This window comes from Dromiciops gliroides, chromosome 1 (genome assembly GCF_019393635.1).
Source record: "Dromiciops gliroides isolate mDroGli1 chromosome 1, mDroGli1.pri, whole genome shotgun sequence".
In the NCBI taxonomy this organism is placed as follows: domain Eukaryota; kingdom Metazoa; phylum Chordata; class Mammalia; order Microbiotheria; family Microbiotheriidae; genus Dromiciops; species Dromiciops gliroides.
The window spans coordinates 487182477-487206106 of record NC_057861.1 but is presented as its reverse complement, the minus strand read 5'-3'; the positions used below and the strand labels follow the sequence as shown (position 1 = coordinate 487206106).

Below are 23630 nucleotides of genomic sequence, written 5' to 3'. Positions count from 1 at the left end.
ACTAAAAAAAAAAGAAAAAGTAAAAGCTCTAGGAGCAGCTAGGTGGCACAGTGGGATAGAGAAGTGGCCCTGGAGACAGGAGGACCCAAGTTCAAATATGGCCTCAGACACTTAACACTTACTAGCTGTGTGACCCTAGGCAAGTCACTTAACCCCAACTGCCTCGTCAAAAAAAAAGTAAAAGCTCTTATTTCAGAAATGAATCCTCCGACTGTAGGCCTGACTGAGTACACTTTCCAGTACGAGACTTGCTATGTGTAGCAAAGAACCTTCCTTCTCATTTGTTTTGGTTCTTACAGAGATTCTCAGAACTACTGAAGATTATTCAGACATAAAAATCAATAGGCCTGGTTTACCCTATCAGGGAAGAGCATTCTCCTACAGGCCCAAAGAATCTAACCCATCATTTTACCCAATTATTGTCCTCCTCTAGATCCCGGAATAGAATAGAGTAACATTTATTTCTATGTACAAACCAGTTTCATGGTTAAAGGCAACAGAAATACAGATTTTTAATTGTTCTCCTGTGCCTCAAAGGAAACAGGGAAGGCATACCCTGCCCCCGCAGCTGCTTCTGGGGTGTTCTGGAGAATATTTTTATAGCTAAGATGGAACAAGTTTAGAGTTTAAAGAAATAATGTTTCTGTCTGGGGTTTTTTAAACTCCCACAATCTGGCCCCTTCCTGCCCTTCCTGTCTTGTCAGACTTGACTCCAGCGACACCAGCCTCTTGGCTACCCCTCCCACAAGGTCCTCCAGCTCCATTCTACTTGGTGTACTTTTGTTGGCTCTCCCTCCTGTTCGGAATGTTCTTCCTCATCTCCACCTCCCAGCTTCCCTGGCTTCCTTCAAGTCCCTGCTACAATCCAACCTTCTGCAAGAAGTCTTTTCCGATCCCCTGTAATGGAACTTTTCCTTCAAGAGTAAATCCCATTTATTCTAACTATATCTTGCTTGTACATAGTTATTTGTTTGCAAATTGTCTCCCCTGATAGACTATGAGCTCCTTGAGGACAGGAACTTGCCTTTTTTTATATCCCCGGCACCTAGCACAGACCCTGGCACATAGTAGGTACTGAATAAATGCTGCTGACTGACTAGCTAGTATTCAAATTGGTATAAAACCAAATGCACTCTGGTTTCACAATGTCTACGAAACAAATGATCTCAAGGCAGAACTAAATCCTAAATGTAATTTTCTATAATATTAAATTAACTTTTTATTTGAATTATTGATCTTAGTCTTAAGTGTCCTTATAGGTAGGGAACACTTCTTTCACCAATACTTTTAACATAGTAGGTACTTAAATGTTTACTGAATGAATAAACGTCCTACAACTGAAATAAAGAAAAAAAAATAAGAAAAATATAAGAAAGAGTAGGAATAAGAAAAGGCTAAATAGGATGAAGAGTCAGGAAAGAAAAGCAACAAGAGAAATTGAGAAGAAAAGAGAAAGACTAGACAGAATAAACTCTGTGTGTATGTGTGTGAGAGAGAAAGATGAACTGAGCCAGAGAATGAGTCATGAAACAAAGAGAGAAACGGAAAGACTGAACAAATTTACAAATGGAATTTTTAAATGTCAGCAGAAACCAGAAAAGTCTAGTAGTCAAGTTTCTAAAAAGATTAAAAAGAAGAAGAGTAATTGTTGTGATACCAGTATGAATGGGTTGGCTCCCTTTCGGATATCTACACCAGCCTCGGAGTTGGAATAAATGTTATTGTCAGCAATCAAGCCTCCTGCTTCCAGGCGCAAAAATATTCCTGATGTTTTACAATGGTAAATGTCATTCTTTAGCATGATGATCTAAACCAGAAAGAGAAATTATTCTTTAGTGTTAGGTTAAAAAGCTCTAAAATATATAACACAACGAAAAGTCTAGTCTTTCCCTTACTAGTTGACATGTATCTGAATTGTTTTAAATTCTTTTCTTTTAATGCTTCAATTTAAGTAATATCTATACATATGTGTATATGTAGGTATAATATATGTGTTTATGCATATAAATATACACACATGTATACATAAATACAAACATACACATATACACACACTTTTTTAAAACAGGCCCTTGTTCCCAAACAAAAGGACACTTCCCCACTCTATCCCACCTCTCATTCTTCTACTCAGGCTCCCTTATCACCTGCTTGTCAATTTCTTGAAGAAAATTGGATCAGAGTTTAATGTTTACTCTACATTTATCTACAGGCAGACACATGGAAATTTTATTTAAAAACAAAACCAAATAACCGTATTTTAAAAATCATAACTTCAAATCATGCAGCCTAGCTGTGAACTGATGGAACCCAGTGGAGATGAAAAGAGTAGCTATCATGAAGCCAGAAAGAAAATGGAGGAAGAGATAGGGGAGAATTTTCTGAGCAAGGGCACTGAAATTAAGCCAGAAGCAAAAGTCTCTTAAAAACAATGGCTGCAGCCTCAAAAAAAATAAAGTAAAATAAGTCAAAACACAGTGTTCACCTGTGCACTGTGGAAAATTGAAGCCACACCCACAAAATAGTGATCAACATCTGCGACATCCATTGGCACATTCAATATGAAGATGTTCAGGAAGGCAATAATTTATTCTGAGCTCTTTTGCAATTGCTATTAACATTTTGGAAAACTAGAACTACAATGTAGGTTAAATACAAATGGAATGGTAATCTTAATCCTATTCTAACTTTTGTTGTTGTTCAATTATTTTTTAGCTGTGTCAGACTCTTCATGACCCCATTTGAGGATTTCTTGGCAAAGATACAGGAGTGGTTTGCCTTTTCCTTCTCCAGCTCATTTTACAGATGAGGAAAAGGAGGCAAACAGGGTGAAGTGACAGGGTCACACTGCTAGCAAGTGACTTATTTTTTAGTTATTGGCATTTCTTTATGGCAGGTCTGCCCTGTCCATCATTGGAAGAAAAATTAAGAAATCAACTTGATCCTTTATATATATATATATATATATATAAATATATATATATATATATATATATATTTTTTTTTTTTTTTGGTGAGGCAACTGGGGTTAAGTGACTTGCCCAGGGTCACACAGCTAGTAAGTGTGTCAAGTGTCTGAGGCTAGATTTGAACTCAGGTTCTCCTGAATCCAGGGCTGGTGCTCTATCCACTGTGCTACCTAGCTGTCCCCTAAGCCTCTTTAATTAACGAGTCCCAGATTGAGCTATTTCTGCTACCTTACTATCTTCCCTTTTACTACTTTGTATTCCTACCCCTACCCTTTTCTACCGCTTACTAAGCCTCAAACCATCCCAGAACCCATATAGGACGGCTCAGTGTTAGGAAGACATGTCACTAACCACTCCTTTGCCTTTCTCATTTGTCAAGGCTGTCTGACCACTCACAAGACTTGGATGACATGGGAGCCAACAGCTCTCCAGCCTCTAGGACAAAACTTGTTTGCAATTTCAAGGCCTTCTCAATGTGGTTCTCATCTGTCTTTTCAGGCTGATTCTACCTTATTCCCTCTCACACACCCTAAGCTCCAGGCAATGTGGTCAATTTGCCATCCAACATATATGACATCCCTATTCCTCACCTCTGTGCCTTTGCACAAGCTGTTCCCTAGGTCTGGAATGCTCTCTCTCCTCATTTCTTGGAATGCCTAGCTCCCTTCAGGCATCAATTCAAAGGCCATCTCTTTCAAGGGCCTTTCCTCACTGGGATGTTTGGAATGACCTGAAAGCAGGTCTTGAGGAGGTAGATGATGATAATGGTGGGACTCTTAATAAACTTTAGGCTGCTAAACACTAGAAGTAACAAAGGCAAAGACTCTTAAGGGCATGAATTAAGAAACTTGTAAACTGGGGCAGCTAGGTGGAGCAGTAGATAGAGCACCAGCCCTGGAGTCAGGAGTACCTGAGTTCAAATCTGACCTCAGACACTTAACACTTACCAGCTGTGTGACCCTGGGCAAGTCACTTAACCCCAATTGCCTCACTAAAAAAAAAAAAAAAAAGAAACTTGTAAACTGTTCTCTCAGAGCTAGTGCCCCAGTCCTCCTTCATTTAATGAGAAATGTTAAAACTCTAAACCACAAACATACTTACTCATCTGTTAGAATTTCTCCCAGAGGTGTTATTATAATTCCCCACACTTTTAAATTTGTCTTTATTTGATGCTCCTTTAGGAAAATCAATCATTTTCATTTGAGGAAAAACTCCAAACATTTTAGATTATGACAGCAAGGTAAACGTAAGAGTCCATCACTGCCCAAAAAAGCAAGATCTTGAAAAAGGAAGGCTGTTATTTTTGTCAGTATTAAATGGCTAACCCTTAATTCTCCTTTCTAACTGGCCCATTTCCGGTCGTACTTCTAGTAGCATGCTAGCTAATTAGCCAGCTAGCTAGCATTTACAAAACTCTTTAAGGTGTACAAAGTGCTTTATGTATATAATATACATATATACTCTTTTGATTCTCATAGTAACACTGTGAATTAGATACTTTAATCCAGAGCTTCTTAAACTTTTTTCACTGGCAACCCCTTTTCACCCAATAAATTTTTACTCAACCTTGGGCATATAGGTATATAAAATAGGTATACAAATCAAACATTTACTGCCAAATTTTTTGCTACTCCCACATTGTTACGCAACCCCATATGGGATCTTGACCCACAGTTTAAGAAGGTTTGCTATAATCAATCCCAATTTACAGATGAGGTTAACTTACAGATGAGAGAGGTTAAGTGACTTGCTCCCAGTTATTTGGCTGAACACTCCAGAATCTCTTTTGTCTACTATCTACTTCACTACCAGCTCAATTTCTCTGAAAATAAACTCAGGTCAGAGGAATCCGGTTCACTCAAAAGTCCAAAGCACCTTGCTGGGCTTGAGAAACATCCTCCAGAGATTTTCAAGGCTTTTCTGTCTAGCTTACCCTTTTAATTTCAATTTTTCCTGGAAGGTACAATAATTGGTCATTAAATATGACAGTCAAATCAGGAGGCTTTGCAAATAAGGTAAACCACAAAGAACATAGTAAGAGAATAATAACATTATTTCAAGTAAGAGAACAAATTGTGAGCACAAGAGCTTATTAAGAATGGAACCATACCAAGATTCTAATTCACCTTGCATACATTAATGAGGCATTTGACTGAGTTCTATTTGGTGTAAATGATATTGTTTGTTCACAATTCTGGAAATAACTTGGTTGCTGGACAAAGTGCTAGATAAAGTTTACTTCTGATAGAAAAGAAATTAATTTTTGAAAGAGCTGGCCTGGTCTTTCCTCCTAAGCAATCTTCAGAATGGGGAGAACAACAGACTGGGTGAAATTCAATAGCACAGTAACAGAGACAAAAGATAAAGCTGTTGGTTCTATGCAATGTCTTCCCTGTGGCTTAAGAGCACAGGGATTTGTTAATGTTCCTATTCCATCACGTGGGTCACTGGGTTCTAAGGACACTCCAAACTGGGTGCTGCCCAGTGTTTGAAATAAATCCCTCCAGATTAACACACACACCCAACTGGGTAGAGTAATCTATTTAATCATGCCAGTAAATAAGCCTAACACTCATCAGAATTGGCTCAAAGACCTAAATCTCATCAGATTTGTCTCAAGGAGGTAATAACATACACTCAATTGGGTGGAGGAATCTCTCTAACCCTGCAGGAAAATAGGAGGGGAAGGGGATAAAGATGGAGGGGCAAAAGGAGGAAGGGAAGATTGGGGGAGGGGACAGACACAAGCAAATCCCTTTTGAAGAGGGATAGGATGAAAGAAGATGGATAATAGAATAAATATTATGGGGAAGGGAATAGGATGGAAGGGAAACAGTTAACAATAGTAATCATGAAAAAGAGAAAAGGGGGAAAATTGTACAAAAAAATATTTATAACAACTCTTTGTGGTAGCTAAGAATTGAGAATCAAGGGAATGTCCATCAATTGAGGAATGACAGAAGAAGCTGTGGTATATGATCGTGGTGGAATGGTCTTGTGATATAGGAAATCACAAACAGGATAATCCCAGAAAAACCTGGAAAGACTCATGAATTGATGTATAGTGAAATGAGCAGAGCTGGGAAGACAGTGTATTGTTCAATGAGCAATTATGAATGACTTAACTACTCTCAGCAATGCAAGGATCCAAGACAATCCCAAGGGACTAATGATGAAGCTTACTATCCACCCCCATAGAAAGAACTGATAAAAGAGCACTTGTGGATTGTTTATATATATAACCTGGTTGCTGTCTTGTGGAGGGGGAAGGAAAGGGAGGGAGAGAAGGGAGGGAGAAAAATTTAGAACTCTAAATCTTATGAAAATGAATGTTGAAAACTACCCTTACATGTAACTGGAAAAAATAAAATAAATTTTCATTGCAAAAAATAAAAATAAAAGAAATAAATCCCTCCAGCATTCTGACACTCAAGACTAGTCCAGCTCATCTCTCCAATCATTCAGTCAATTCCTGGGTAAACAGTCTGTGCAAGGCATCAGCGGAACACTATCAAATCAACGGCAAAATTTTCAATTAAAGTTAATTTATTCTCCAGGAAACAAACAAAAAATGGGGCTTACTTAGTTGCTGGTTTAAAAAACTATTCTCATGATATAATAATAAAATTAAAAATATAATAAAAACAATTCTCATAGTAACTGGGGATTCACAAATATATATCTGCTTCAGCCTTGGACAGCTATGAAACTGGGACAAGGCTAGGCCCCTTCCTTTTTCTCCCTAAGGGAGAGGGAATGGGCAGAAATGTCCTAGGAGGAAATGGCCATCAGAAAAATATGCAAGCACACTGAGAAGTACTCATAAAAAGTGCTGCTATTAGGACATAAGAAGAAATACCAGTGGGATCAAGTGTTTTTTTTTGGGGGGGGGGGCAGAGGTAGGAGGATGGGACCCTGCCTCCCCCATGAGAGGGACAGGAGATGGGAGCTAAAAAGAGGCTGTAGCTGTCCCTATTTGGCATGACCACAAATGGTGAAACTCCTACCTCCCTAGGGATCCCTTTATTCACTCTGACTTTTGAGTTTGAGTGTTTGTATGTGTATCTGTGTGAATACACACCCACCCACACATATGTGGCACATCTTCCATTTCTTACTTCTTTAGTCTGTTTGCTTTCTGTATTTGCTAAATGTTCTCAAAAAGAAATCAGTTTCTCTAAGAAAGCAGTTTCCAAACTTTTTGGCTTCAGACCCCTTTACACTGAAAAATTATTGTGGCCTTTCCTCTAAAGAGCTTTTGTTGATGGTGGTTATAAGTATAGATTTTTACCATATTAAAATTAAAGCACCTTAGTATTATTATGAAAATAGTCTTGACCTTGTGAATCCCCATACTTTGAGAATGCTTTTCTAAGATATAGTCATTATATCAGTGTGTGTATATATCCTTGGGGAAAAAGTAAAAGAAGCTAAATTGGAAACCACACTCACCCTGGGACACGGAGAAAGAGAAGAGGGGAAAACTTTGCCACAGTTGAGATCACCAGCTGGGGGCCTGAGATGGACAAAAAGGCTTTTTAGAGATATCTATCATTATAGCTCCCCAAATCAGGGAAAAGACTGAACAAGTCTGGACTCACACCTAGAAACAAAATGAACCAAAATGATATAGGGGTGAAAGTACGTGGGTCCTTAGGATTCCTCTGTAAAGAATTACACTCTAGTGCAAGTCCTATTTAGGAATAAAAGAACAGGTTTATTGGGGTACAAGAAAAACTTGGCCTGGAAGGAAGGTGTAAAAAAACACTTTCCTTCCCGACTAGCATGGGGATCGCCCTTTTATAGGGCTAAGATAGCACGGGTAAAATGTCCCTTACTGGGTGATGGGTTGGAAGTAGTCTGGTGGTAGGTTGGGGTAGTTTGATGATGGGTCGTGGGCAATCTGGTGGGTCCAAGCAGTCTGCTGGTGGGAGGTTTCTGTGTCCCCTTCTGGTGCAGCCACACCTAACAAGATTGCCCCATCAAGGTGGTGAGGAGGACTGGAATGCAGGGTGGTAGTCCTCCAGTTTGCTCAGTTCCATCCGGTGCTGCTTATCTCTTTGGGTGTGTCTGTCCTTTGGCTGAGCTCAAGGAGAAGCTTCCTTGATCTCAAGGGAAAACTCCTGGGGGTTCAAGGAAATAGTTCCTTGACCTCCCCAGACAACTTCTGGAGTAACTGGGGCCCATAATACTCCCATAACATAAGGAATGGGAGGGTGGTTTGGTAAGTAAGTCCGAGCAGGAGAAAGCACCTGTCTGAGGTAGTGGTCTATGGCAAATCCTTTCCTTCCATTGCCACTCCAGGGAAGGCTTAAAGGGTCCCATCCTGGGCCCCCTTCACAGGGAGCAAAATGGATGAGGGTGAGGAAGGGAAAAGCCAGCCCAAAGGTGCTGAAGGGAACTGAGAAAGAGTGGTTTTACCTACACCAAAGTCAGGGTCAAAGTAGATTAGCTAGTTTTCCCTTTCAGTCAAACAAAACCTTATCACCAAGACCACAATTAAATAGTGCCAAGAGTGCTAATACTAATAACAATAATTCCTTATATTGGAATAATACTTTCTAATGATCAAAGCTCTGTCATTGTTATGCTCTCATCTGATTCCACAACAACATGCAAGACTTCAAGAGGGTAAGTGGTAGTATGTGAATTTTAGGAATGAGCAAAGTAAGGCTCAGATTAGAAAAGTGACTTGCTCAAGAGTATATGGTCGGGGGGCAGCTAGGTGGCGCAGTGGATAGAGTACCGGCCCTGGAGTCAGGAGTACCTGAGTTCAAATCCGGCCTCAGACACCTAACACTTACTAGCTGTGTGACCCTTGGCAAGTCACTTAACCCCAATTGCCTCACTAAAAAAAAAGTATATGGTAACATAACACAACTAGACCTAAAACCAAAGGTCTCTGAAGTGTAAGTACACATGCAGCACACCCAGGCAACCGCGGTATTTCATTTCTTTCCAGTCAAGTAAACTGTTAAAACCATGAATCATTGGAGGTAGCCGGCTAACTGTTTTTGCATAGTATCATTTTAGTGAACAACATGTATCGGAAGAAAAATTAAATTACATCTGCTTTGCTTTCTTATCCTGGAGGTGATTTATTCAATTACTTAATTAAATGATGAACCAGTCAACCAAGATCTCCTTCCTCATTTTCCTCCCAGTCATTTCCCACTGCCCTCACTCATACAGAGGGCAAATGGTAATTAGAAAGCAAAGCCTGTCCCTATGGTAGTTAAGACCTCATCTATTATTGCACCATGATAAGAATAGACTGAATTAGGCTTAAGGGAAAGGCCAAACAACTGAGTGAAACCTGTCCTTAGGGGTTCAACATGTCCCCAATTCATCCCTGATCACCACAGGTGGGAGACCAAGCCCCTGTCTTTTTACAGCTGTAACATATGGAAACTGTAGAGGTATAACAGTTTTGATACAAGGTACAGGTCTCAGAAATGAGCTGGTCCAGGAAAGGCCCTGAAGTCAACCCTGACCTTCGTTCTGTGTCATTTGAAACATTGAGGGGAAGCCTGTCTCTGTTTTAAACGACTGGGGAATTCAGCGGGGGTTTCTAGTATATTGCTACTTATAAATTAGAGGCTATTGTACCAGTTTTGGCAGCAACTATTTATTAATTTGACCGAGTGTCTGAAAAACTTCCCCATTAGTTATATACCCAGTATGGAGTCCCAGGAAGAGGGCTGGGGAGAGCCAGCCCAGGGGTAAGAGAAGCAGTAAGGGAGTATGAGAGGCAAGCTTGGCAAGAGAGCGAACCCCGTCTCTCCAGGGATTTTTATCTTTTCTCAGGTAGAGGTGGGTCACCACGCATAGATCTAAGCTAATTGGTTAGGATCATTCAACTCCATTGATTGACGGGACTTGAGTGGTAGTCAAAATTGCGTTTCCTTCCCCAAGGAAGTCAGGCAGGTCAATCTGCATTCCTTTTGTAAAACTGCAGGATCTAGGGAAGGGGAGAGAGCAGCTTCTGGATTTCTCCTAGAAATCCATTATTACTAATTATTTTCTCACAGCTCTCAAGTCACTTGAAGAATTTCTTGTCCTTAAAAATATCCCTTGTTTTTGGTGCTGTTGTTTTTTCTATTTTGAGGTTTTTCCTCATTGCTCTGATTTTTCTCTTATAACATGACTAATGCAGAAATATGTTTAATGTTGTTATATATATATAACCTATATCAGATTACCTGCTGTCTAGGGGAGGGGGGAGGGAGGGGGGAAATCTGAAATTGAAAAGCTTGTATAAACAAATGTTGAGAACTATCTCTACATGTAACTGGAAAAAAATAAAATACTTTTATCAGAAAAAACCAAAACCAAAACCAAAACCAAAAATATCCCTATGAGAAAATGCAGGACAAATAAAACTCTCTTACAGAAAGGAAAACTGATTTATACAGAGGAGAAAGGATAGGCTCAAAGTCTGTGCCAAAGGGCCGGAGCTAGGAGTCCATCACGTCTCTTCAAAAGATCAGGTCCAAACATGAGGCCACGAATGCTTTCCTAAAGTTCTATTTGTTGAACTAAATAAAGGATAGGGACGAACAAGGCAGTGAATGGTAATGGCTGACAAACATACAGGAGTTAGGGGAATCATAGACATAGAATTGGAAGGGACCTCAGAGGTCTAATTTCTGTCCCAAGAAACTTAAATGACTAATTTAAGATTGTACAGAGCAGAGATGGGATTTGAATCCAGATTTTCTGACTCTAGAACCCTTACTATTTATTTATTTAGTTATTTATTTTGGTGAGGCAATTGGGGTTAAGTGACTTGCCCAAGGTCACACAACTAGTAAGTGTTAAGTGTCTGAGGCCAGATTTGAACTCAGGTCCTCCTGACTCCAGGGCCGCTGCTCTATCCACTGCACCACCTAGCTGCCCCTGAACCCTTACTATTTATACTACATGAGAAAGCTCTTTTCTTCCTTCTCCAATAGGATATTTATTCAAGATGGTGGCTGAAATGATGTTTCTCAACTCCTCTTCCTCCTCCCTAAATCTTGTCATCCCATACCTGTCTTGAATAATGTGGATAACTACTTCAAACCTTTGTTTCACTTTGGCTGGTCTATGTTTAGCTTTAAAGCACAATAGGAACAGAAATCCTTGGATTTTTACCAATTTAAAAAACTCTGAAGTAGGCAAAGTGTATCTTATCTCCCATTGTTTTAATAAGGCTCTGGTAAAAGATTTTATACTGAAGTTTTATTGACTTGACATGATATTCACGTAAGGATTATCTGAATTCTAACAAAAGGACTCCCAGAATGACTAAGGCTTAACAAACAGCACCGAATCCTTTGTGGTAGAATTTCAGACACTGAGGTCCCTGGGTAGCTTCTGGAGTGGGGTGGGTATCTTAAAACGGTTCCTCAAATTACACCTGAATGATATAGGCCTATTCTATCTACTTTTTGTTTGTTTTAGTGAGGCAATTGAGGTTAAGTGACTTGCCCAGGGTCACACAGCTAGTAAGTGTTAAGTGTCTGAGGCCGGATTTGAACTCAGGTACTCCTGACTCCAGGGTGGGTGCTCTATCCACTGCACCACCTAGCTGCCCCCTTCTATCTATTCTTAAGGGGGATTCTCATCACAAGGTTTCATTTATAAAAATGACATGTATACAGTATTTTTAATTCCTTTGGCTTATGGTATTATGGAACTATTAAATATTGAGATGAATGAAAAGCCTGACAGAATTTCTGGGTAATTAATAATCAATTTATTAATTAGGTTAGCTGATAACCAATAAATGTTCAGAGGGTCTGTAGGTAACCAAAGACAAAACCATGGAGATAATCAAGTGCTTAAATACCTTTGGACAAAGGGTATGTAGGAGTGCCCTGATATGTGAAAATCAACCCTGATTAGTGAACAATTAATGAGAGTAGACTTTCAAAAAAGGAGGTGGGCTGAAAGCCTTCAGCTCCTCCCTTCAGAGAATGTGGCTTGTCTGGGACACTCAATCACTTAGAGTAAACTAGACAAAGGAATCCATCTCTACCCAGACCAATCTAGTAGGTTTTCTCCTTCATGAGCTGGGTTACTCTAAACCACAATGGGAGGCTGCAAGGACACACTTAATGCTTTGGGGCTGGAATTCACCTAGATTAGACTCTCTTTACCCTCCAAACTGAAGGTCCTTTGCATAAGGAGGGTCTTGCCCAAGATCAAGGAGCTTGTTCCCAGAGGATTTAGGCAACCTCATCTATCAGCCTTGTCTTTCAGAGACTAGCTGAATGACCTACAGAGTCTGGTCCTTGACTGAGGAGATAAAGGGAAAAGACCTTAATCCTCATTTAATAATTGGTTATTAATATAATAGGAAAAAATAACCTCAATATTGTGAAAAGAGCAAAAGAAAACCATGCCTTTTCTAGAAGTATCATAGGATTTAGAGCTGGAAGCCACCTTAGAGAGCTAGTTCAACCTCCTAATTTTACAAATGAGGCTTTGAGAGGTTAAGTCACTTGGCCAAGGTCATATAAGGGCCTATATATGGACCCAAGTTTTTTGACACCAAATCTAGCCACTTTCTTTCCCCTGCTTCTCTAAAATGGAATACACAATCAGTTGTCTCCTTACATAATGAGAGGCAGCTATATTTGCTCAAGGAGGTTCAAATTCCAAGCAACATAAAATATTAATTTGGAATTTTTAGCCTACATGTCGACAGAAATCTGAGTCAGGCAATTAGCACGGTGGCTTCTTAAATGGGAGTCTATTCCATCTCTCAAAATTTATTCAGCCAAAGCTCTGCAATGTGATTACTGGAGTAGCTATTCTGGTAATAATCACAAGGGAACTACCTAAGAGGTAAATTTCAGAATTTTATTAGCTGTCACACAGACTCCAAAATAAGTGAGGTTTGTAAAGAGCGTGACTGTTGTATAAAGAGAACATTACCAAGAACTGCTTCATGCCTTGAATATTCAATTGGAAGTGCACATGATATTTGCTCATTCAGGAAGCCTTCCATACCCCTTTCCCATTGACAAAATCTCAGGATAATCACTTGCAGTTCTAAAAAAATTTCAGATTGTAGCAATTCTCTGAAACCACTAAGAGAGATCTCTCCATCTTAGGGGTAGTGCCAACAACTTTGAAGTTGGAAAGAACATAAAATAATCCAAACTGTCCACTTGTTAAAAAGAAGCATTACACATCTCAATCATAAAATGCACAAATATGATGGGCTGCAGCTGTCTCCTCCTCAAGTAGGTGATCCATTCCTGGCCTTATGTTTGTCTTCGGTCTTTTATTAGAAGCATGAATGAAGGACAGACAGATTTTTCTAAGCTGACTTCATTTTTGTGGTTTTGATAGAGGCTTGGAATGATTTTAAAAACTAAATATTGATAGCTGGATAATATGTCCCTAAATCCTAGAGGCATGAAAGGAATGTGAATTTGACCTAGAGTTTTTAACAATTGCCTCTAAAATAAATCAGATCTAGGATATTTTAACTATGAAGAAGAGTATTCAATGTCTAATTAGAACAAGGGAACCGAGATTTTATGGCAAAACTAAATAAACCCATTACTTGTATAACATTCCTCTGGGAAGATATGGGCTAATTTCTAACATGGGAAGTCTGCTGCAACTACGGCACTGACAGGGCTTAATTCTCATTCAATTTGTCAGTAATTAAAATCAAACTACTGAAGTAGAAAATGTACAAGAAATGCTTCTCTATGATTCCAGAAAACAGGACAATCCATAAGAGCTAGTGAAATGCTCTTGAAACAAGCTGAAAAAATATTAAAATCTTTCTGAAATGTACAGATTTCTCTCCTTGATCTACATCAGAAAGGTAGGTCTGTGAAAATGGAAGCATGATGTACAATGGAGTGGGGGAAGTCCTGGACTGAGTCAGGAGACCTGGATTCTAGTTCTAATCTTGTGAAAGCATGGCTAGTCACAACCTTTCTGCCTCCCAATTTTTCATAAGTATAGGGGCAGCTAGGTGGTGCAGTGGATAGAGCACCGGCCCTGGATTCAGGAGGACCTGAGTTCAAATCCAGCCTCAGGCACTTAACACTTACTAGCTGTGTGACCCTGGGCAAGTCACTTAACCCCAATTGCTCCACCAAAAAAAAGAAAAAAACAAAACAAAACATAAGTATAGAATAAGGAGGTTAGAATAGCTGACCTCTAAGGCTAAGGTCTCTTCCAGTTCTAATGCTAGTGACACCTTAGGTGAGGCCCCTGCAAAGTATTATTCAATCAAATTTATTTTCTATTTGTAGGCAAAAAATAAAGGCCACAGAATAATGTTACCCCAATTAAAAAAAAATCCACTGGCTCTAAAAAAGAAACTCTCTAAATGAAAGAATCACAGAATTTCTGAGTCTAAGAGGACCTTTATAAACCTCAGCTCCCCCAAAGCCCTTCTACAACACAACCAACAAATGGTCATGCTGCTTCTGCTTGAAGAATGTCAATGAAGAAGAATTCACTGTTTTTGGAAGCAGCCCATTCTATTTTTTGGATAGCTCAAACTGTTAGGAAGTTTTTCTTTATATAAAGTCTGAATGTGCCTTTTTGCACCTTCTACCCACAGCACCTATTTCTGCTCTCTGGAGTGACAAAGAACAGGTCTCATCCCTGTTCCAAATGACAGCCCTTGTATACTTGACCTGCTTCCTTATCCCTTCCCCCCAAGCCTGCCCACCCCAACTCCTCTAGCTAAACATTCTTGGCTCCTTCAGCTGATGCTCACATAGCAAAGTTGGAAGGTTCTGAGTTCAAATCTCATCTCAGACACTTACTAGCTATGTAACCCTGGGCAAATCACTTAACATTGTGGTAAGATTATTGGAATTTGGCTGACTCATTGGGAGGGGCCACACCTGGCCTGCCCTGACGTGACATATGCTGCTGATGTCAGAAGGAGAAACCACTCTCATAGGCAGTTTTGAAGGACCTCCCCTATTGAGGGAGGAAGATTAAATGCTCCCTGAGGGGAGCCTGCTCTCTTCTGGAGTGACTTTCTTCCCTGTGGCTCGAGCTGCAGCAGGAGGTGGTGAGCTGCTCTTTTGAATTAGCTGAACCAGATTCAAGTTTGGGAATTGTATAGACTTAGGTTAGAGTTAGGGGGATTATCCGTATTTCTTTTTCCCTATTCCCTTGTCTTTGATTTTATTAATTTCACCTTTGCTATTTATTTTATTCCCATTAATAAAAACCTGATTCATTTGTGGAAAAGAGGCTGTTAGGCTCCTTTCTTATTGGCCTGGGAGAAATATCTAAAAAGGCATTTCGGAGGGGAGGGAGCTTTGAACCTAGAGGTCCCTCATTATTTCCGGGACCCCAATATTACAGCAAGCCACTCAATTAATTAACTCTCCATATATTAAATTTGCCCCCCCTACAACACCAAATGCCTTAAAAAATCCGGGGCCATCTCCAGTCATCCTGATTATATATATACAAATCTTGCCTCAGGAGGAGAGAGTGAGGTTGGTGACCTTAGACAACCCTCCATCACTTAAATCCAATTCAATGCAAGTCATGACATCACCTCCCAATGCCATGGTCCTCTTCAAGAATGAAGAACAAACAACAAACATGAGCTGATAATGTGAACACGCAGCCCATGACAATCCTGGCTGTTCTCCTCTGAATCCTCTCCAGTTTCCTGATGACCTTTCTAGAAGGCAGTGCCAAGAATTGAACAAAATACTTCAAATGTGGTCTGACCAGGGAAGAACACGGGGGTGGGGAGAGGAAAGGAAATAACCTTCCTTATTCCTGGAAAGAACACCTCTCAATGCAGCCCAAGATTGCATGAACTTATTTTAATGTTATATTCATGCTTTTTTAGAAATATTGCGCTTGCAGTCCTCCAAAATCCCTAGATCTTCTTCAGATAAACTGCTAAGCAGGCCTCCTCCCCAGCCCCCATCTTCTACTGTGAAGCTGATTTTTTTTAAGCCAAGACTTTGTTACATTTATTCCTATTAAATTTCATCTTTTTGGGGCCAGTGTTCTAGTTTGTCAAAATCTATCTGGATCTTAATTATCATCCAGTGTGTTAGCTCAGCTTTCTTGTCTGTAAAAAAAGAAGCTACACTTGATGGTTTCTAAGGTTTCCAGGTCTAAATCTATGATGCTATCTCTCTCATATTTGTTTCATTTTCAAATTTAAGTATGCTAATTATACAGATAAAAATGTTAACTACTACAGACAGGGTCAAGAATAATTCCCCAGAGGGGACAGCTAGGTGGCACAGTGGAAAAGGCACCAGCCCTGGATTCAGGAGGACCTGAGTTCAAATCCAGCCTCAGACACTTGATACTAGCTGTGTGAACCTGGGCAAGTCACTTAACCCCCATTGCCCCACAAAAACCAAAAACCAACCAAAAAAGAATAATTCCCTGGAGCACTCCACTGTAGTTTTCTAAGCTGACATCAAGCTATTGATGACTATTCTTTGGGTCCCAACCCGTCCATACATTCGTCTACCCTAGAACTTTTCGTGTTTTCTACAAGAATAGCAAGAGATGCTTTTGTAAATGCTTTGCCACAATCTAGGCAAATTTATATTTATAGCAGTCCCCTGGTCTTCCAGTTTAGTAATCCTGTCTGCAAAGGAATTGAGGCTAATCTGGCGTGACCTGTCCTTGATCCAAGCTGGATCGTTGTCATCACTTCTCCCCCCAACCCCCACCAGACTTTCATGGATCATCTTTTTAATAACATATTCAATCAATCTCCCCATAGTTTCCCTATGATTTGTCTCCTACTAGGCCATCTAAATTCCTTCATTGATTCCATTTCCCTCCAACCCTTCGTACTTGAAAAAAAATGATCTCTTTTTCATCCTTAGTTTTCCTCAACAGCCTCGGCTCATTCTGAGCATTGGCACTCTTGACTTTATTCTTACAAGATCATGCTATACTTTTCTCATCACCCTCTATTATCTGCCCTTGCTTCCATTTTCTTTTTAAAAATTCATGTTGGTTAGTAGGTTCCATGTAATCACTTTAGTCTCTACAGAAAATTCCTTTTTCATCTGCTTTCATTCCTTTTATGTATGTTTCTTCCATCCCTTTCTACTTCTATCCAGTGTCTGAGAAAACACTGAGTCAACTGGTTAGTAAGATGTCAGAAGAATCTAAACAGGATATATTTATTTCAAAGAAAATGGAAGCTCTTTTTAGAGTTCTTTATAGTGTCGATATAGTGAATCTTTCTCTCAAATTTTATATATCTTTTTTCAATTTTTTTTTTTTGGTTTTTGTTCCCAATTTAAAAAATTGGATTAAACTCTATCCAAATTACTCCACCTTTATTTGAATTCAACTGGATTTGACTTTAGAAAAGAAAAGGGAATATTTCTGCTGAGAAAACCCAAGTTCTTTTCAAAATCTTTCACTTAAAAAAAAAAAGCATTTTTAAGGCTCCATTGTTTTTATGTGGTCTAGACAAAGAACTCTGGGCAGTTTGTGCTCACGAGAGATATCCTCAACACAAATACTTGAACTGATACAAACTCATCTTGTGTTCAACCTGGTAGGATTTTTAGGGACTGGTTAGTCTCAGGGTTGACATAGCAACATATATTCAGCATCTAGGGCAAGAGAAAAGATACTGACATGGTCTATGGCTAAGTCAAGGAACTGAGAATCAGTGGTGTAGTGAAAAGAACTAAATGTGGGGTGAGCAGAGCACCTGGATTCTGCCACTTACTACTTGCATGATTTTGGATAAGTCACTTCCTCTGGGTCTGTTTCCTCATGTATAAAATGGCCTCTGAGGCACCTTCCAACTCTGGATCTGTAATCCCATGACCTTAAAGGTCAGCCAGTCAAGTCTTTATTAAGTACCAGGTCCTGTGCTAAACCCTGGGCCTAATGCCGGAATCCCTTTTATTAACATCCTTGACAGCTTCTGTCTGAACCCTTCCGGTCCTGGAACTCACTGCTTTCCAAGGCACACTATTCTATTTTTGGATTACAGTTATTAGGCCAAAATCTATCTCCTTATAATTTCCTACCAGGTCACCTACATTCAATCAGGCCCACTAAGTCTTTTTTACATCCAAATTATCCATAGTTGCAAAGTTTTACTTTGTTTTTTAAGCAAAAATTTTTTGTTGCAGGTGTGGGGAAAGGAAAAATACAGTTTTTAACATCTAGATTACATGTGAAACTTTATTTTTGGAAACTCTTTTGGAATTTGCACTCATTTATAGATCAAAATGAAAGAATTTTAATTTATTAATTTATTAATAAAGAATTTATTAACTGAATGATTGGTTTATTTTTAGGGAACTGGAGAGGGGGATAAAGCATAGAGAAGAATGTTAATTAGTAGCTTGGAAAGAGTAAATAAAATGCTGACATAATTGTATTTGGGAAGAACTGTCATATGATGAACCTGTAGAATATAAGTTTCTTGAAGGGGAAGGGCTGTTAGTCTTTTTACATATAGCACCTTGCTTGATAAAGGCTTGTGGAATTAAAAATTCTGCCAATTCCCCAAAACACCTTACATGGCTTCCTATTGAACAGAATATCCTCTGGACTTAGTGGTTCAGCATTTCAACATCCAAATGTACTGGGTTCTCTCATTCTACTCTCATTCATTTGGTCCAGTCCCATATGAAAGGGCAGCAAACTACTTGTGGTACCATAGCAAGCAGGGTTAAAAACAGTATTTTGCACCTTTTGAAACTCATTATTAGTGTGAAGAGCATTCTGTGTATGACTGGTGACCTAACGACTAACCCAGAAGCAAGCAGCTAGCTCCAAGTCTCTTTGTGGAGGGCTTTTGCTACCCTTGATAAATCCTTATTATCATTTGGTGCCAGCAGTTTTCTTTATTCCTGGGTATCTCCTGGCACAATAACTAAATGGTAAATGAATTTCTTCTAATGGGTGTGAGGGTTGGGATTTTTTGTTCCAGATGGCACAATATTCCTTCTGAGAAGAGAAAAACGAACTTTCCTCCCTTTCCTTTCTAGAGCCACCTCTTAAAGGAGACTCACAAAAGAATCACAAAGCAACAGCTGGAGAGAGTGCTATCTGTAGCTATTGGCAGTGAAGCATTCCTGAGCTTACTACTTATAGGGAACCAAGAGAGCTGCTGAAGTGAGAACCTGGTCCATTGCACTAATAACACCGAAAGAAGAATTCTCTGACTCTCTCTGGCTAGGAGGATACTGTGTGCTCTTTCATTTTTTTCAAGAGGTGACCACCTTTTTCTTTCCTCTAAGTCTTATAGTACAGCATACTACAATGGGGAAAGAGAATATGGCTGAGTCAGTCATTATATTGGTTGTTCTGTCTTGAATGTTTAATGCTTCATTTAATTAGATAATTAATTAGTTCAGATTTGCTCCTTGATACCTGGCAGAAAGCCCACCTTCCTCATCACCGCTAACAACAGCCTCCCAATTGTCACCAATAGGCAGGTGGCCACAAGGACCTTAGGAATGGCAGTGCCCTGCAGACTACCTGAATCGCTTCCAATACAGCTTTTAAAGTCATCATCTGAAAAAATAATAATCTAAATAAATAAATAAATAAATGCCATCATCTGGGGAGTCAATTCTTGGGGTTCTGCCATTCCCCCACCAACTGTCAATAAGCTGCCACATGCAGGGCAGGCCAGTCAGCCTTGCTGTAGTAGGAGGGTGCCCAGAGGGAGAAACAGAAGGCAGCATATGGTACACATGTCAAACTAACACCACCACCACCAGCAGCCTGACTGCCATCAACCCTGGGACCCTGACAGAGACAGTCCAGGACCATGAACCGAAGAGCCTTGTGAATAGCCCAGTACTCTCAGCCATGATCTTGGGAAGCAGGCCCTGTAGAGATACAGCCTGGCCACTGCTCCTGTAGACCTTGAAAGGAAAGCTCTTGCCACCTAAGTCCTTGGCATTGCTAAACAGTTCAACATCAGAAATGAATACAATTTTTTTAGTGGAAATGGCATTAAAGGAGAAATATTAACTTCTGATTTGCTGCAGGACCTTAAGAACCATGGGACCTTTCCATCTGCTTCGGAGCTGAAACTTCCATATGTGTTATCTCCCTCATTAGAATGTGAGCTCCCCCACACTTAACACGTTGCTTTACACATAGAAAGCACTTAAAAAATGCTTTATTCATTTGAGTATTATTACTTTCCTATTCTCTTACACTGAAGTTTTTCCTAAGCTTTGATTAAACTAATTTTTGCTCCAACTCAAACATGAGGAGCCCCTCTTTTTGATCAGGTGATCAAAAGTTAAGGTCTACTCCTTGACACCAGAGGGACAACCACCACTTTAGGGGTAAATTTCTTTTGAGTAGGGAGGCAGCAATCTTTTTAGAGGACAGGGAAACAAGTTGGGGAGAGGAGGGAAGTGGCTACTAATAATGAATGTGCGAAGACTTAAATTACCAGCATTAAGATAATACTATTTGCAACACTTTATATCCCTTCTATAAAAACAAAACAAAACAAACAAATAACAACAACAAAAGAAAACCCCAACACACCACTTGGTGACCTCTCTTCTGGTTGATTAGCCTCTCCAACTAGCTAGGCTAGTCCTCAAAGAACACATATTCTGCCTGTCCCTGGCCCATATACAGAGCCTTTGAGTCTGGTAAGAACTGATGGAGCAAGTCTTTCATTGACAGAATCATCACCTTTGCAAGCCCAGGATGCAGCAGTCCTTGATTCCTGTTGACCCACATTCCTCTACTGCTAAACACAAATATTTGAACAAATCAAATGGGTTAATAGATATGTAACTAGCCTTAAATTTGTAAATTCCCTTATTTCTTTCTCCTATGGGAAGACAAAGAGTAGGGTGCTAAGTCTGTCTCAGAAAAAGCATTAGTGCAAAGTCATCAGTATAAGTATTAGTGGATTTTTAATTTGGGCAAAAAAAAAAAAGATAATCAATTGTAGCATTTTAAGGACAAAGGTGGAGCATTAACATCCTGAACTACATTCTTATACAAGGAAGTTTCCTCCAAATTTGAAGGGGGCAGGTTAACATTATTTTTTAGAAGAAAGCCCATATGGAACTCACCGGTGCCATGACTGATGGTGTGAACAAGTACCACAGTCCTTTGAACATGTTATGGGATTGGGATAGAGAGTGTTGTCGGATCATTTCTGGAGTCATCTTAGGGGTAGATTTAGGGTTACCTTGGGGTAGAGGGGTTCCTCCTAAATGATTTTCTGATAGGAGTGATTCTCAACAGCCCAAGGAAACCACTGAGGCAAGGACGTCAGGACAGCTTTGAGTAACTTTAGTAACAAGAGCATCTCAGGGAGTTATGTCATTTAAAAGAGACCTTGATTAATCAATGATTCTATTGGACCTGAGTTAGAGCACTAATGTGTGTTGACCATATGAAAATTTTATTTATAAGGCACAGCCTCCTTGGGATGACAGGAATCAGGTTACTGACATCAGAGATGCTACCTAGACCACATCCCTCCTGCCTTCCTGAACTCTTGAAGGTGCTCTCAGAGTATAGACAGAATTAGGTATGGCCATTCTGACACCGTTGGATTCTCTGCTCAACACAATGAATAAATAAGTACTCATTCATCTTCATGTCTGCTCTAAATTCCTCAATGACATTCCTTTAAAAAAATTATGGACATGGACATGTTTTCTATAAAGGAATGAGTAATGATGGAAAAGAGCATAACTGGGAAATCAAGCAGACCAAAGGAAATGTAACACATACATTTAAAAAGTACCACCGAAAAAAAACCTAAGTTATCCAATAAGCCCAGTGACACAGCAAGCACTCACTGCACATAGATGTTTTAGACATAGGTCCCTCAGGTAAATCAGGAATCAGGTATCTGGAAACAGGCAAACAATTAGACTCAATTGATTAAAAACTCATCTTAAGGACTCAACTTTTGCTTGTTTAAAGGTGTGCATTTGAGCACTTCTCACAGCACCTTGCTATTCTGCACACACCGGACAGCATACACCAGGTCTCTGAAGATGTTCCCTTCCATCTTGGCACGGCCCTGAGAGTAGATAAAGACGCCTCCCTTCCCGTCTCTGAAAAGGCACTTCCGAATGAGGCAGCCCTGCAGGGAATTGGCCAGGGACTGAGCCTTGCTGTCCCTCTGAAGCTCCTGGTGCAGGGTTTTCAATTCTAGGCTCTTCTGGAGGTTGGATGATCGAGTGGTTTGTGGCCTCCTGGGCAGAGGCCTAACCAGTGTGTGGCTCAGACTGGGTGCCTTGTGGGAGAATTTGTACTGGTCTTCAGGTTCATTTTCATTGCTAGAACTCTGGCCACTGTCATTGGAGTAAGTGTCATGGGCAATCCCCTTCCCATCCCTGGTGGAGCAAAGGTCCTTGTTAATTTCATTCTCCTGAAAATCTTTTTCAGATGCTTGTGGGGTTTTTGAAGTTGGAAGGAAGTTGCTCTGGTTTTCACCTATGACAATCTCACATGTCCTTAAGTTTCCTGTGGGCAGATGCCCTAAGGTTTCTTGGTTTGATGGGTTAAAAGGTGCTGGGTCTTGGGTAATTGAAAAAGCAGAAGAGGACTTGATCAGTCCCATCAGATGCTTATACGCCCAGTTCCTGTCAGAGGATGGATACCCTTCAACAGTCACAGAGGCAATTTCACTCCCAACAAACTCACAATTTTCAAGGACACTGAGGGCTACATTGTGAAGGCTGATGGTGGCTTGATTAAAGGTACAAAATTTAACTTGGCATGTTCCTGGAGCATGAATCTGCAACTGCCCATTCTCAAAGTTGCAGTTATCAAATTGGACATGACCTGAAGATACCTAAAAAGGAAAATAAGAAAATGAAATTGCAAAGAAACTAGGGATTTCCCTGCCTTATTTCTGATCTCCTTTCCCCTTTACAAAGAATTTTTTTCTTTCAAATAGCTAATGAATTATGTATTTCTTAGAAACTAATGAATCTCTATAGCCCAAACCACCTCTCACAACCGAAAGGATTGTACTTCAGCATGACTTTCCTGGTCCCACTTACATACTGCTAACTACCAACCAGCCTCTGTCACCACAGCCCTCCATCCCAACCAAGTTCTAATGGGCACAAACAACACCTCCAAGAATAGAACAGATAAAATAGATATTTAGCCCTTTCCATACTCTTCACAGTAGTTTTAGAGCTGGGGGATGGAATAATTCAGAGAAGCAACCAGTGATGGTAATAAGGGAGCTCTAACAAATGTATTTCAAGTTGCCAGCTTGGAAACGGTGACTCTAGGAGACTTTTTTTTTTGCAAGTCTTATGGGATTCACGTCCCAGACCTGGACAGGCTTATCAACTCAAAAGAATCCTATCCAGAAAGAGTGAGAGTGAGAGTACAGTCCCCTGGCATCCAAGAGTAGCATCTTGAACTCCTTGGGCAGGGTGCTTTGGTGGGCATGGGAGGATAGGAACAGAATCTATCCATTTTATTGAATCCAACTCAAATTAACTCCCATTAATGTGAGGTCACTCAAAGCCTTGTGGATCTGGTAACAATAACAATAATAATAATAACAATAGCTTACATATATAGATATAGATATACAGGTATATCGATATATGGATTTATAGGTATATGTGTATATGTATATATATGTATATACACATACATACATAGACACACACATATATATTGGTTCAAGGATTACAG

At 39.9% G+C, this 23630-nt stretch overlaps 1 protein-coding gene across 2 annotated transcripts in view; it reads right to left on the bottom strand.

Annotated features, from left to right (window-relative positions):
• The window catches only part of FBXO10 (F-box protein 10), a 113665-nt gene that overhangs the window by 54182 nt on the left and 35853 nt on the right, over nucleotides 1-23630 (bottom strand). For both annotated transcript variants that reach the window (XM_043979283.1, XM_043979282.1), the window contains 2 exons: nucleotides 21916-22764; nucleotides 1658-1807 (listed from right to left, as the gene is read on the bottom strand). In XM_043979283.1, the coding sequence (XP_043835218.1) occupies nucleotides 1658-1807; nucleotides 21916-22764 (999 nt within the window). The remainder of the gene's footprint in view (nucleotides 1-1657; nucleotides 1808-21915; nucleotides 22765-23630) is intronic.